The sequence below is a fragment of the Carcharodon carcharias genome, chromosome 3 (genome assembly GCF_017639515.1).
Source record: "Carcharodon carcharias isolate sCarCar2 chromosome 3, sCarCar2.pri, whole genome shotgun sequence".
NCBI lineage: Eukaryota > Metazoa > Chordata > Chondrichthyes > Lamniformes > Lamnidae > Carcharodon > Carcharodon carcharias.
Genome location: NC_054469.1, coordinates 62,519,221 through 62,536,030, shown reverse-complemented (window position 1 = coordinate 62,536,030; position 16,810 = coordinate 62,519,221). Strand labels below are relative to the sequence as shown.

General features: G+C 40.2%; 1 protein-coding gene across 1 annotated transcript in view; it reads left to right on the top strand.

Annotated features, from left to right (window-relative positions):
* plxdc2b (plexin domain containing 2b) overlaps window positions 1–12,694 on the top strand; it is a 475,098-nt gene extending 462,404 nt beyond the window's left edge. Inside the window, exons 13-14 of the mRNA XM_041184992.1 lie at window positions 2,639–2,799; window positions 9,369–12,694. Of these exons, the coding sequence (XP_041040926.1) occupies window positions 2,639–2,799; window positions 9,369–9,488 (281 nt within the window). The 3' untranslated portion in view covers window positions 9,489–12,694. The remainder of the gene's footprint in view (window positions 1–2,638; window positions 2,800–9,368) is intronic.
* Window positions 12,695–16,810: the final 4,116 nt, after the last annotated feature.

Sequence of the window (16,810 nt, the reverse complement as noted above, 5' to 3'; positions counted from 1 at the left end):
ATGCCTTTTTTGAAAAGCAAAACCAATTTATCACCTGTTCGATGCAACTAAACCAGAGGAAAGAGCTCTAAATTTCACCAAAATTGCATTTCACACAGATTATCCTGCTTGTTCTATATGAAGACCCCAAACTATGCAGCAACAAGGAAGGCTTTTGCTCAATGAATATGCCACTGATTTGTGACTGGATCATGTAGGCCTGTACCTGACAGAAGTCATAATGCATTTATCTTACATCAATCCTTCTTCATCCACCCTGGATTCAACCCTCCAGTACCTGGCTGGATGTTGGGTGACAGTGGATATACCCTCCTCACTACCTGGCTCATGATTCTTCTCAGGAACCTGAGCTCTGGCACTGAGAAGCAGTATAATGAAAGCTACTCTGTTAAAACTAGCAACTGGTCTTCAAAAGCAGAGCTTCCACTATCTGCATGAGTCAGAAGCTGTCTTTCAGTACAGCCCTGAGACAATCTCCAGATATTACATGGCATGCTACATTTTCAAAACTTCATCCAGCAAAGACATGGGAGGAGGATGCCACCCAGCTTTCGCATTACCCTGGAATTACTAACATTAGCACAACGTGCACCCTGCAAACCTTTGTGTGACAAAGCTTGTTTTTTAAATGACCCAGCCAATAAAGGTGATACCTACACCTGTGAGTTTGCTTCCTTTGGCACACGTCTGTTAAATATCTTCAAACGTCAACCCATTCCCCTTCAAAGAATCTATAATTTGGTCAGGTGTAGTTCAAAAGATGCTGAAGCATGCAAAGTTTCACAGCCAGAGGATAATTTCTGTTACTGTTAAACAGTAATGCATATTTGCACTGTTAGAATCATATCTCTGGCTTTTACTTTGTAAAGTAAGGGAAGACATTGTATTATTTGGACATTGGCGGCTGCCCAAGAGTTTTTTTTAAAAGGTCATAAGTTCACCTTGGAACTGTCAACAAGCAGGCCTCTTCCAAGCTATGTGGTGCTTGAGAAGGAGTTATTTGTTTGTTTCGAACTGCAAAGCACTTTAATTATGAAAAGCTGGAAGACAAAAAGGCAATCACATGCAATAGACAAACTTCAAGTTTGAACCTGTGGTTTTGCTTTCAGTCTTGTTGGGGGAAGGATAAGAACAGAAGGCTGCCCTGACTAGCTCTCTCTCTCCCTCTCTACTTTATGAAACCGCGTGCGGTTCTCAACCTGTAACTAGACAATCCTCATCTGATTGTAGTTTGTCTGCATAATTTTGGACTTGCTAGCTGAATTAGGAAGAATTGGCCCAGCTATACTCTCCCCCATGCTGAAGCATCATTGGTGAACTTCCCAGCCTTCACCCGAGTGAACTTCAGACAGACAGCATTGAACCTCTGTGAACTTTTTTTTTCTGTTTCTAAGAAATGTTTTTTTCCATCTGCTCGACTCTGCAGAGACTACCTATGTGTCTTTTGTTTGTCTGTGTATATATGTGTCTGTATGTGTGTGTGCTGGGGAAGTTTAAAGGGTTAGCTAGTTACAGTGCCGGATTACATTTGCGTGTCAATCAAGTTCTTGAAACTTGTTTTGTTTTATAATAAATTAATCATTCTGAGTTTTTTTGAAAGAAGCCTGGTCAGAGTCTCTTTTCTGGGTATTAGAAGTATGAGTAAACAATTGGCCATTTCGGTGAGAAAATAAAACATTTAAATTAATGGTAGTGCGGAGTAGTGGGGCTTGATAATTCACACACTCCTCCCATCCCAGTCGTAACAGCACTAATGGAATTAAATTACAACGCAGCTTAGAGCTCATGCCCTTCACATGTTGAAAGAGATCTCTACTCTCCTTCACATAGTGCATTCACCAGAACAGCTTAAATCACATCTGACACCCGTAATAATGCAGCACTCCTTAAGTACTGTATTGGAGTGTTAAACTAGATTATGAGCTTAAACCATGTATAGGGCTCAAATCTACAATGTTGCTATCAGCTGAACCAAACACCCAATTCTTCAAGGAATCATCAAATGTTCGCAGCTTTTCAACAGGCATGGCTGAAATTAGTTGTCGCTCTGCAAAAGATGATGTATGATTTATAAATGAAATTCAGTGCAGAGCATACCATGTGAAAAAGGTCATTGCAACTATTTGCCTGAACCTTCCAGTAATGATTACATTTGAAAATATTTAACAAGATGGCTTGGTGCCAGTCTTTAATGAAGCCCTTTGTTAAATTGATGATGCCATAAAAATAATTTCCTCTTGTAAATTGTCACAATTTTTTACTCCATTTGCTTGATCCTAATGTTTTGAACCATTGTAAATCAGTGATTGTCTTTAATGTTATCTTGATAGTTGGAGCAGCCGGAATTACCTGAAATTCAAATACAACTAACCTTTTATAAAATTTAATCTGGAAAGATGAAATATCACAGATGTTATCAGTCTTATTTGCATAAATGGCAACCCACAGAGAAATTGTGTGTCAAACCTGTCAGGCTTCATTAACAATTACACTCAAATAGTTTTTAGGTTTAGTACTTGAGGGCTATGGAATCCCAGAATGTGTGTCATTTTTTTAAACAGATCTGTACAACATCCTAGTTGCATATTTCAGTAGAAGTTGTTGAAATGTCACATTTTTCTTCTTACTATTCTTCCAGCTTCTACAGCTGACAGCACTGCAGAGAAGGAAGGTGACTCAGTCCACACTGGCCTGATTGTGGGGATCCTCCTGGTCATCATCATTGTTGTAGCAGCGGTGCTTGTGACATTTTACATGTACCACCATCCAACATCAGCAGCAAGTCTCTTCTTCCTTGAGGTATACCGCAATGATGTCATCCAAACTTTGTTGAAACACTGGGCAACCAAATTCATGAGCTTTAAGAAGTTGTATCAAGCCACTTTTTACTCACGTCTGTTTTTATCAAAATGAGTGTTGGCAGGAATTTCAACCCCTAATTGCTTTTGTACATATAGCTCTCTTGATATGGCTAACCTTTGAGAAGGAAACCACTCCAGATAACTAAATAGGCACCCTTTAACAAAACTGATAGCAAAACTTCCTTGAGTTTCATGGAGAGAAAAATCAACATAAGATGAATATATAAACAGATTGTCATTCCTAGCATGCTTCCCCATTAGCTGTTGAAATTGGGGTTAACAAAGATAATAAGTTGTGGTCTATCTTGGCTTCCTCTGTTTCTGTTTTTTTTTCTTTGTCATTTGTGCTCTCACTGCATCAGCAGTGATGCATATGACCAGCTGTATACCGCTCTGAAATGGGGAAGAAAGCATAGCACCACATAAATGTATAGGTTCAGATCCTCTGGTCTTAGGATAGTCGGAGAATGGAAGTACCCTGGAAGATGCACTATGGAACCCTCGGAAGTCCCAACACACTGACTCTATGAGGATTGCCCGAGAAGCTGGAACTTCCGATGGGAAATTTCCGTGCTCCCTGGAACCCTCTGAAAAAGTCTCCAATGCTGAGTTAGAGTGGGAGACTTTGGACGGATCCAACTTATTAACCTGGGTAGTTACCCAGGAAATGTTAGAGAAAAGTCCCAGTCCAGGTCCTGGGGAATTATACAACTGACCACCCCCCAGTTACTCACCAATCCACGCCCCCCCCCCCCAACCCTGACACATCCCCGACTTTCCAGACTTGACCTGAGCTCACCACCCTACCCCTTTACCCACTCGCCTTCTCTCAGTAGCATTTCACAAAACTTTGGGACATTTAAACTCTTCACTTGCAGAATACGGCAGCTATTATCATTAAAGGGGGGAGGGGGGGTGGGTGGCATGGTTTCTGCATGGATTCGCTCCTCTGCTCCCTCTGAGGATTCCTGCACTGGGTCAGTTCTGCAGGATCCTCTGTCAGAAGACTGCCCTGAAATATCAGAGGAAGGTAAGTATGCATCTTTTTGTCTGTTCAGGGTTGGAAATAAAGGTTCCAACTCTGAACGGAAGATTCGGGCCATAGTATTCTAGTTACTGGATAATGTTCAAAAATAGTAGATTAACCTGACATCTTTCCCTGACTCTATTAATGTACTAGCAGCTATATTCCTAAACCTTAATTTTAGAGTTTATAGGTTGATTTTTCCTCACATTAAGCACCAGCACCAGCAGAACCTACCCCCCCCACCCCCCCACTTTCCCCAAAAACCTCCTGACACAGTATTAGACAGGTAGACTTTACCAAAGTACATTGCTCCTCTCCAGAGCCAGGATCACCAGAATTTGCCATTCTGGGCCATTTAAATGGTTGGGGGTAGGCCCAGTGCTAGAGCGCCTCTTGGCAGGGAAGAGTCCCAGGAGGATGTATAGGAGAATCATAGCCACAGTGATTGGGAACTCCTAGATACCAGTGGGAATCAATTACCAGCAGATCCTGAATTAATCTAATGATTCTGGGGAAGGGTGAAATAATTATAGAGAAAGGCTGCCTATATTCTCCATCCTACTTCTGCACTATTGCTCTGAGATAGAGACAGGAGGCTAAGGTTGGATCGCCCTTTCCCGCTATAAAGTTTCACTGAAAAGTGTGCACTTAGCACAGGTACAGGCAGAGCTCCGCATCTGCTGGAAAACTTACTTATAGAGTTCTAGGGCAAAGGGATTCCTTGAGAAGGATGGAGCTCCGTGGCTTCATATGTGTGAGGAGCTCTCACTTGGAAATATGAATTGGAGCTAAGCAGTGTAGACAAAACACTGCCTGTCTGGCTAAGAACTACTCTGTTTTCTTAGATTTGTATGCAACATAATTCACAGCTTGAAACCAACAACCTGAAAGTTTTCAGGGTTACTATTCCAGTGAACAGTTGCTATTGTAAATATGCACAGGTAAAGCTTCTGTAAATTATTTAAAAATTAGAAGCATTTAACTGTTCAGTCAACTGGGATTAAACTGTCATTTATAATGCAAATGTCAGCAGATCAGGAATAGCTTTAGAAAGACAAACATCTGTTCACTTGAATTGATCCACTAAATGTATTTCAAAGAAAACAGATGGAATGCCAAAGAAATAAAACTATTCTATGTCAAATGACTGAAATATGGGTCTGTAGAGATGTAAATGGTGTACTTGACTTTCTTCAGCATTGTTAAGTAATTGTGCCTTTTGTGTACAATGGAAGAAATCAATTCTATCCTAACAGCTTCCCTTGAAAAATGAACGGCAGAAGAAAATTTTAAAATTCTGATCACTTCTATTCAGATTTTTTATAGTTAAAGCTAATCAGCCAGCTATCAAAGTTTCCTCAAGAATAAAATAAAGTTAATTTTCTGTTCCATTTTGATTTGTTCTGTTTATAGGAAACACCTAGAAGAACTGTTAGGATTCATAGCAGGTTTAAAATGACTTTTTCCAAACAACTTTCACACAGAGAATGCAAAACATGGGGGCCATTTTCATTATCCAGTTATATCATGCAAGGTACTTGTATTCTTCCCCTTGCCCCAGGACAAAAGAAGATCAGTTGTCTTTACAGACATTTTTAACCCTGCCTGTTTGATGGAAAATTGGTGGGCAGGTGGTCAAAATTACCTGAGCGACTTTCTCACCCTGTTTCCACAAGCCATGATTTTAACATGCCCTTCTGAGAAGGCGAGAAGGACACCCGATGGTGAATACTTCTTTTAATACGCGGATCAGGCTTTGACTGCGATTTTAATCAAGGGCCTGAGCTGGGATCCTCTCTTGGCTTCCTCGCTATCAACTGGCATGAGGAGGAGCAGAGGTCAGAGAGACCCAAAGTGGTACATTTTACTTTGCTTTTCTTATGTGGCAATGAGGAGCAAACATCCCATAAGGAAATTAAGGTAACCCTTGCCAGAGGCTGCTTCCCACCAAATCATGAGGCCCTCCCAAAGCCATGACTTACCTGACCGTTCCTTTGTTCCCTAGTGGTGACCTGCTATCATCTGATACCACATACCAACCTGCTGCCGCTTCTGACCTTTTTTAGGCAGGAGAGTGTCAGCTCTTTGACTGATCTTACTCGCTACCGGGCTTCACACTGCTGAGACCAGGGCAGTTTGCTTTCCTCCTCAATCCCTATCCGCCCTGAATTAAAATTTAAGCTCTATGTGTCACTGTGGTAGCAGTCCTTTTATTGCAGAAGATAGTCAAACCTATATTTGTACATCTTATAGTAATGTAGACAGTCTTGTGCCTATATACCAAGGGTAAATACAACATGCAGACAGGGAGGTTTAGTAAAGTTTAAAAGTTACATGTACACCACAATGCACACCAAGATAAAGTTTGCTTTACTGCAGAATTAAAGGTATCACAGTCTGGTGAACTCAACCCTCCAGCTGTCTCCCTTTTTCATCTTATTTCCTATAGCTAAGATTTTACCCCATTTATACTGTTTCTAGCTGCACTTCATAGACATTTTCATTCTGTAACCCTTTACCCACCTTTGGCACCAATCCCTATCAAGATGTCCCTAGGCCTGCAGAATATTGGCGTGGATTTTGCAGTCAGCGGGAAGCAAAGGCGCTCGTCATTAATCTCAGAGAAAGCTCTCGCAAGGATCTAACAATTTCTGTGGCACGGATTTCTCCTTTCCTGACACTAGGTTGAAAATGGCACCAAGTCAACGGGATCTCCCTAGAGTAAAATGCACGAGTTATCCTTTACATTTAATTAAATTTTACAGGATGCTAAATAGACAACTGGGATATATACGTGAGATTAAAATAGCTGAATTACAATAAATTTCTTAAAAATTTATATTTTTTTAAATATGTGGATTTTTTTTATCATAATAGAGAAAGTTAACATTCCAGAAATATAAAATTAGCTTTTCAGGCCAGTGAGGCTGTTTAGTAGCAATTATGAACTTAATACACCATTATTCAACAAACTGTAACTTTCTCAAGTGTTTTTACAGTGGGACTGATAGTGTAAAAGTTCTCCTGAGTTCAGTAATTTCTGATTGAATGCAAACTGGGGCGGCTTCAACTGTGCACCCTATGAAGAAACATAGGCCAGAATTTTCTGTTAGGCATGCGGAGGTGGGGCCCGCTGGCCGACACATAAAATGACACGTGGTGATGTCGGGTGTGCATTCCGGCGTCACGGTGCATCGTTCCAATCTTTTGTTCGGGGGCATGCACCAGAGTCAGCTGCACGTCCACTGAACTGTCAAAGGCCTGTTAAGACCATTAATAAACTAATTAACATCATTGTCAGGGCTGCCCATCCAACCTTAAGAGCCCAGGTGGCTTTCGCATTTTTTCATGAAACCTCATCCATGGACGGGATGAGGTTTCATGAATGTTTTATTAGTTAAATAAAACTTTTTAACATGTCGCAGCTCATGTGACAGTGTCACATGAGGGGACATTGAATAATTTTATTTGTTATTTTTTCCCAACTTTACAACTGCACTTAATCTCCCTGAGGCACAGAACCACCTCAGGGAGGTTTCCGTGCTCTTTCGCGCACAGGCCCCGACTCTCCCTCCTCCTCCCCCCTGCACTGGTAGCGCTAAGCGCTACTGGGTGAGCATCATGCTGGGTGGGCCATGTAAAATGGCGGCGTGCAGCAGATTGTGGGCACCGATCAGCCCCATGTCCGCCCCCAACCAGCCCACCCAGCGAGGAGGAAATTCTCCCCCTACTGTCTGCAGTTGCCAAGGAAGATCTGGGACTCTGTCTTTGATACCTAAGATTACATGCATATCCATGTTAATAATAAAAATGGTTGCGGTCCATCTCAGTATGTTTATCCTACGTCACAATTCACTGCCATGCTTCATTCAAGCAAATCCCTTCCAGCTAACTGACTGATATGCAAATTTCTTCTAACAATCTTTGGGGGAAAAAAACTAAGTCATCTGGGACATACAGAGAAATTCCACCAACAGAAGATTCCTTATTAACATTGGAATCAGAAGGCTTTCAATGTTCCTTTCAACTCCTCAACCTTGATCTGCCATTCTATTAGATCATGACTAATCTCGACCTAAACTTAATTTACCTGCCTTTGCTCTGTATCTCTTTGTACTCTTAACTAACAAGAATCTTTCAATCTTGGTCTTGGAAATTTCAGTTAGCTCAGTATCCATTTTGAGGGAGAGTTCCAGAATTTCATTACCTTTTGTGTGAAAAACTGAGGCCTCAAATCCATGGGGAATCTCACTTGTCATGTCCCAGTAATCAGAAAGTGTTCTCTTTATCCCTACTGTCTGCCTCCTACCTCCCAACCAATCTTAGGAAGTCACTTGCTGTTCCACAAGCTGTCACTGGGGGCTCACATCCTAGTGTAAGTGCCAGGGTGTAACCACTCATGGACTTGACCACTGATCCTGCTAATATTCAGAGATTTGGGAAATGGCCACGAGGGGCAATGGGAGAAGAGAACAGGCGTAAAACTAATTGGATGGCTGTTTCAAAGAGCCACTCATATACAATTACCAAATGACCTCATTCTGTGCTGTAAGGATTTTAGCTCTGGCTATAACTTTATTACAGTGCTATGACTCTAAAACGGACAGTTTCATCTGACGCTCCTGCGCATCAGTTTCAGCATGATGGCATTGCTGGAATCAACCTCGTGGCTCAGTTCCACACCGATGAGCGCCTTTGATCTCAGCCAAGTAGGTAATAATAACCAGAGCCCCTGGTATGGAGGAATTCATCTAAAGTACTGTTGCTGAACATTTTGTGGCCTTTACTGGACATGGAATGTGGGCGTGGGACTAGACAGTACCAGTTGCACCAGCTTTGGTTAAATATTACCTGACCCTTGTTATCTTGATTCTTATAGGAAGAATACTTTTGTCTAGGTATTGGCAGATGGTTAATGCCCATGTAACTGTATGCCTGTAGACTGAGTGGAGTAAACTGGAATGAGGAGGAAGGAAAAAGAAAAATGCAGTGAAGAAATATTTTGACCATTGAGTTCAATCTAATGCTTGTTTTCTAACTCAGCCTGGGTTTGTAAGCTGCAAAGCAAGTTAAATCAGTAGAAGGTATATGAATTGCTATTCAACATTAAGTCTGTTTGTATTATACCACAGGGCATGTGAGTTAGACGTTCTGTTTCTATTCTGTTTTTCAGCACCAGAACAAACTGGTTAAAAAGATGGTCTTACTGGCACAGCTCAGATATCCTCTAGGACTGGGCATCAAATGTCAGGTTCACATTGGAACATTAGTAACTGGAGAAGTAACTAACTATCACTGCTGATTATTTCTGAACACGATCTCCATGATATTTACTCAAATACTTTCTACTTCAGTTTTATTTTAAGATTTGACAGTTTAACTCACTTGCCCATGTTCAACCAAGTTTATAAGAATTTCTGCTCAGAATGATTTGCATTTCACCACAATGTCCTTGCTAATTAATTCCTGTTCAATCCTAGCGCCGCCCAAGTAGATGGCCTGCAATGAAGTTCAGACGTGGCTCTGGTCATCCTGCTTATGCTGAAGTAGAACCAGTTGGGCAGGAAAAAGAAGGCTTTATTGTGTCTGAACAGTGCTGAAACTGAGAGAACAAAATAGTGCACCAGTACTGGCCTACAGGTGTGGGATTTATGCTTTGAAGTGGAGAAAGAAGCAAGCTCAAACTCACTGTCCACAAAATACCTACTTCTGGATTAGCTCAAAAGTAAGAAAGATACACATCTTCATCTACAAAATCATCACTCCATAGTCTTCCTTAGTAGCCCGGCAGGTTTCACCAATGATTCAAGAAAAGCGTGCCACCCCTTTTTGATAACTGTTGTGGAATTGAACGAGCATTAGTGATGCACACAAGCCGCAAAACTGAAGAATCAAGTTCATTCCATCTTTAGTGGCTCAAATAAACCCCAACAAATAACTGTGGAAAAAGAAAACAATCAATTATCCATGTTACTGTGGTTAAAATTACAGCAAATTTGCTTACAGCATGCTTTTAGCCAATCATCAATCAGATAAAGCAGTGAATAGTATCACTCTCTTCAACATTTACTTTGATTCTTTAAATGTGCATACATTTAAGAAATCACTGACATCAGCTGGGGGAAATGTAGTTAATGTGTACATTTTTTCATTGAGGGTATTTTCTGATCCACCTGTTGTTTTGAGTGTATATGAATCATTATTGATGGATTTCTTTCCTGTTGATGAGCTATGATATAGTGAAATTTCACCTCCCAATTAACAGGATTCAGTTGCGTAAGGGTTGGGAGACAATTAAAGACGAGTTGATATGTTCTTTAGAAAAGCAAAGTTTTGCAAATTTGCAAATCTGACACAATTTTTCTGGTAAATCTAATATGTTTCCCTCAGTAACTTCTGACATTCCTGATCTACACTTTTTAAGTTAAAAACAAAATCTCCAATTTATTGTGCACAACAAGGTTCCATTGGTTTCAGATTAGCTGAGGGTTTTATACCATTTGTGTTGCAAATATGCAATGTGTCATCTTTTGGCTCAAAAAGTAGTGAGACTGAGAAGGTTTAAATACACTCCTACTAGAAACCAAATACTGGGAATATTTGCACATCCAACTAGTTCTGTTGTGTAGTGGACACATTGGTTAAATAGATGAATATATTTTGTTCCTTGATAGTTTACACAAGACAGGTTCTTGTGCTCCAGATTGTGAAGAAATGTTATAGTGTATTTTTCCATCCAGAACAGGCGTGTAACATGAATTACCGCAAACATAAAATGGGTTGTAAAGTAGTAATTAAGATTAGCATGCTGTTTAACAATAGAAAGTAGTTTCATGGACAGCAAAGAATGCGCACTTTCAATTGTCTTCACTGAAATGGATTGGTTTATTTTTGAGCTTTCTTTGTGATGTGAAACCAGGCTGTTCATCAATAAATTCAGGTAAGTATTCTTCAATAAAATCCTGTGAAATAAATCTTCCAGTCTTACAAGTAAAGGCACTTGCTATTATTATGTATTGAAAATGGCAGATTCAGGTCTAATTACAGATTATTGACTTCTTTCCACTTGCCAACAACACAATCAATGAACAATACAACCCTAGGACCACTTCAGTCAATAAGTGTCATTGGTTTCACTCACAGTGAGTTTGACCTTGGTAGGAATGGATTTTCTTTTCAATTATCATTTTATGTAAGAGTACCAGTTAGGGATAAAATAGCTTCTTCTGTTGGCTTTGTTCTGAAACTATCATGAGAAACAATTTAAAATCTTGTCCTAAACATTATCCAAAATGTCACATCAATCATCTAAACTGCTTTAATGATAATGGTATCTGAATTTTAAATGTCCTTTTCCAAAGGCTGGCCCCTGGAATGAAAAATGGGTGTAGTTGCATTGTTGACTGGATGAAGTGGACTTGATGGCCCTGATGTACTTGATAGTGTTACTTCACCATTTTTGTTTGTTTATGTGTGCTCCAAGTTTTGGTTCAACATCCAGAATCTCTTGTAAAGATTCTAGTAATATCAACAACTGCAGGCACCAGTGTACAGATACTATGGTCTGTAATGAGAAGATTTCTTCATCCTCATCAGCCAAGATTCATTTGAATTACTTAAACATGCTTACAGCAATCCTTTCTTAGCTATCCCATGTCACTGTGAACATTCTCCCAAATCCTACTGGCCAATTCAGTGCAATGATCTCAAACAGATGATAAGGCCATTATTACAGAAGTCTTGAATGAAGTGTCTAACATATATTATATCATGCTTTTCGTATCTTGATGCTACCCTACAACCATGTTCAATCTTTTAACTTACACTTTTTCAATTGTGTAATTTTTGCATTCCCCCATATGCCCTACACTATGTTGAAAATCAGCAAAATAATACTATTTCTCATGTCATTCTGTAACACTTTGACTTATCGATCTACACAACAAATCTGAGGAAGAATCAAGTCTCAGGCCTAAATAAACAAAATTCACCTTTGACCTGGCTCAGTTTTCTCAAACAGATTTGCACGTATTCCTGGTAACAAACATTTGATTTGGTTATCAAGAAAGCATCTCATCACCACCTTCTCAAGGGCAATTAGAGATGGACAACAATTTGCCAATGTCACTCACATCCCAAGCACAAATAAATTTTTAAAAATCAAATTTCTAATTTTTCCTTCACACTAATTTCAAATAAAGCCTAGTAATGCCAAAAAGAGGAGGCCATTCATTCTGTCTAGCCTATTCATTTAGATAATGGCTGGTTTGTACCTCATTTTTCTGTCTTTTCACCCTTATCCAACTAAAATCTATTGATGTGAGTTTGAACGTTTCATTTAAGCCAGCATCTGCAACTTTTGGGGAACAGAGTTCAAGAGTTCCACCACCCTTTGTCTGTAAAAGTGCTTCCTAAATTATTCCTATATGAATTGCTTTAATTTTAAGACTTTGCCCTCTTGTTCTGGATTTCCCACAAGAGGTAATAATTTCTCTGTATCTGCCACATTGTATCCCTTTATCATATTAAAGACCTCAATTGGGTTGCCCCTCAACCTTGTAAATTCAAGGGAATTCAAGCCAAGAGTATAAAACCTGTCTTCATAATTTAATCCTTTAAACTGTGGTAAAATTTAACAGAGTGTGGTATCAAGGAGCCCAGGCAAAATTGAAATCACAATGAATGCTAGGACCCTGGGAAGTACCAAGGATCAGGGGGACCTTGGTATACATGTCCACCGGTCCCTTAACGTAGCGGGACAGGTAGATAAGGTGGTTAAGAAGGCATATGGGATACTCACCTTTATTAGCCAAGGCATAGAATATAAGAACAGGGAGGTTATGCTGGAACTGTATAAAACGCTGGTTAGGCCACAGCTAGAGTATTGCATGCAGTTCTGAAATCCGCATTATAGGAAGGATGTGTTTGCACTAGAGAGATTGCGGGGGAGATTTACCAGCATGTTGCCTGTGTTGGAGAGTTTTAGTTATGAGGAGAGATTGGATTGACTGGGATTATTTTCCCTAGAACATAGGAGATTGAGGGGGGACATGATTGAGGTGTATAAAATTATGAGGAGCATAGATAGGGTAGACAGGAAGGAACTTTTCCCATTGGTGGAGGGATCAATAACCAGGGGGCATAGATTTAAGATAAGGGGCAGGAGGTTTAGAGGGGACGTGAGGAAGACTTGTTTCACCCACAGAGTGGTGGGAATCGGGAACTCACTGCCTCAAAGGGCAGTAGAGGCAGAAACCTTTATAACATTTAAGAAGTATTTGGATGTGCACTTACGATGCAATGGCATACAAGGCTATGGGCCTAGTGCTGGAAAATGGGATTAGAATAGTTGTACTTGTTTGACCGGCGCAGACTCAATTGGCCGAAGGGCCGTTTTCTGTGCTGAAAACCTCTATGAATCTATGACTCTAATGGGACTCAAGGGGAAAACTCTGCACTGGTTAAAGTTGTTATTGTTGGAGGCCAATCATCCCTCCCCCAGAACATCACTGCAGGAGTTCCTTGGGGCTAATCAGCTTCAGCTACTTTGTCAATGCCCTTTCCCCATCATAGGGTGAGCAGTGGGGTTGTTCACTGATGATTGCATAGTGTTCAGTGTCATTCTCAACTCCCCAAGTACTGTTGCAGTCCTTGCCGCATGCAGCAAGATCTGAACAACATTCAGGCTTTGGCTGATAAGTGTCAATTAACATTGTGCCACACAAGTGCCTGGAAAATACCATCTCCAACAAGAGAGAATCTAATCACCCCCCCTCCCCCCCTCTTGACTTTCAATGATATTACCTTTGCTGTATCCCCCACCATCAATATCCTGGGAGTTACCATTGACCAGATGATTAACTCAATCAGCCACATAAATACTGTGGCTAGAAGAGTAGGTCAGAAGCTGGGAATTCTGTGGCAAGTAACTCACCTCCTGACTCCCCAAAGCCAGTCCACCATCTACAAGGCATAAAGCAGGAGTGTGATAGAATTTTCTTCAGTTGCCTAGATGAGTGCAGCTCCCACAATGCTCAAAAAGCTCAACACCATCCAGGAAAAATCAACCTACTTGACTGGCACTCCATCCACCACTCCCACTCTACCACTGATGTACAATGGTAGCAGTTCTACCATCTGCAAGATGCAATGCAGGAACTTGCTAAAGCTCCTTCAACAGCATCTTCAAACCCATGATCTCTAGTGCCTAGAAGGACAAGGGCAGCAGGTGCTTGGGAACACCATCACCTGCAAGTTCCCTTCCTTGTCACATAGCATCCTGACTTGGAACTATGCCCCTATTCTTTCACTGTTGCTGTGTCCAAATCCTGGAACCCCCTTCCTAACTACACTGTGACTGTGATGACACCACATGAACTTGCAGCAGTTGAAGAAGGCGGCTCACCACCACCTTTTCAGCAAAATTAGGGGTGGGTAATAAATGCTGGCCTAGACAGTAACGCTCACATCCCATGAACCAATATATATTTGAAAAATTCAGGTCAATTTGCACCCATGCTACTTCCAGGGGTAGTCTATATTTCCAGAGGTTAGATGCCCAGGACTAAACACAGGTGAAAAGGGGAAAAAGAAAGGTGCTCATAACTAAACTGTTTTCCTCTTCTGATACTCCTGGAATTTCTAGCTGCTTTAGTTTCTTATAGTGCAAAAAGTGATCAGAGCAAGCTAGAGTATTGTTTCATCAGAAGCTTTAAAAAACTTAAATAGGAGCAGGATGGCCCACATGGCCCATCGAGCTAGCTCCACCATACAGTAAAATCCTGACTGATCTTCTGCCTCAACTCCACGTTTTCACCCACCCCTCCTTGATTCCCCGAGAGACCAAAAATCCTATCCTAAACCACATCTCAATGGTCCTTTCCTTTCCGTTCCAACTCATTCACAGTATCATTGTATCTTTACAATGTATCAGCCCATCAAGTCTGCACTGGCTCTCTAAGGAGCACTCCACCTATTCCCAATCCCCTACCTTATCCCCATAACCTTGCACGTTCTTTCTTTTCAGGTAGCAATCCAATTCTCTTTTGAATACCTTGATCTTCTTTCTCTACTGCCCCTCCATTCAAGTGTATGCCAATGTTTCACTTTCTGCCAACCTCTTCCCTGAGGCCATCTCAGTATGATTGCTCCTCAAGTTATGTTTCCAACTAACACATGTGGTGCCTTCTCGTACAAATACAATAAGTAAAGCATGTTTCATTGGTTAATACTTACAGGTAACCTTGAGACAACTACACACCTATCAATTATAGCACATCACCAGTTTTAAGCTGGAAATTATCTAGGAAAGCAGACTTTAATGTCTAAATTCCAATCATTAAGTATGTTGTGAAGGAAAAATTGCTCAGCAAGTGTTTTCTGCTTCTCTCACTCATTCTGTAGTCTGGATGACTATAGATATCAGAGATTCTAACAAGAGAGGAAAAAATTCAATGCAATGTTTTTCAAAATATCTTGAAGTACAATTTTGACAAATGTAATGCCTGCTCTATCTTATAAAGGTGTCCATTGGCTGACTTTAGCCTTATTTACTAAGCTTATACTCTGGCTTATTGTTCATTAATAGTCATTTTATAGTTGCATGTAAGGAAATTGATTGCACAATAATAGAAATGAAGTCATTTTCTGAATGGATTAATTCTGACTGACCTGAACCTGCAAGTTCAATACCATTGTGCCAAGATTTGCACTAAGCGTGAAAAAAAGTGCTAGAATAAACTACCCAATATTTAACATACAGGTGTATAGGTTTAAGGGGGAAGGCCCATGCAGTAACTTGTGTCTAAGAGTTTAATTGGTTTTCAGTGTGAATCAATGGAAGCAGGCTGTTCACATAGCTTAAACATATTCTATTACAGTGTATCACAACTTATTTAACTTTTGGCCTCATTGTATCCCAGTCTGACAGACAAATGTTCTTAATTTCAATTTATTGAGTATTTCAAATTGGCATAATGTGTCTCAGTGCATCATTTTCAATGCTTGACACAGATGCATTTCAATATTGGATAGTTTACTGAGTATTTTTGTTCTATAAGATTATTTTTGTATATGCTTGCTCATTTTGACACAGCATAATAACATGCATAAATATGAATTCTAAAGCTACAAATTGATAGGTTAAACAAACAGTATATTTTGTGTCGGCCTATATGTTGAGCACATGTGATTGCCTTGCTAAGTACAGTGACCTACTCACAAAGTTTGTATTGTCATGAATGCAAATTGGGTGGAATTTTGGAAACTGTCCAGAAGGATTTTTTTTTTACGCCAATCTAGATTTTACTTTAAAACAAGATAAATGAACATGCTGCACCTTTTAAAGGAGGTCATAATAAAGGTGAATAAATCCCCTGTAGATTTTTGTCACTGGCAAAAAAATGAAATCTATATGGGGCAACAGAAATGTATACTGTATCTTACAGCATTTTTCAACAGCAGTCTGGGAAGAAGAACGCTGGTTTCTGTGAGTCACATCCTAATACCTCACAACCTGCAATGGTGTGGAAGGGGTGGAACTGGGACCAGTGTTTGGGAGTGGTTGCATGCTATTCGATAGAACTAGCATACTGGCTAATCTTACTAGCTTCAGAGTCTTGTGCTCTCCTGCTGTTGCACTCAGCAGCGATGTTTCATACGATGGTGTCCTAATTAATTCAGGACAGTTGAGTAATGTGTACCGTCTCAAAAATATCAGCACAGACACCCAGTGTGCCACAGTTTGGTTTGAATAAATGAGATAGTTGAACCCAAAATAGAACTGTACGGAGCTTTATTTCATTTCCATATAACTTAAAGGTTATAACATGCATAGATTGTTTTCTACAATAAACTGTCATTTCTATAATTTTGACGTTCTGTGTCGGCTCAGTTTTTAATGTTACTAAGTTTAGTAACTAAT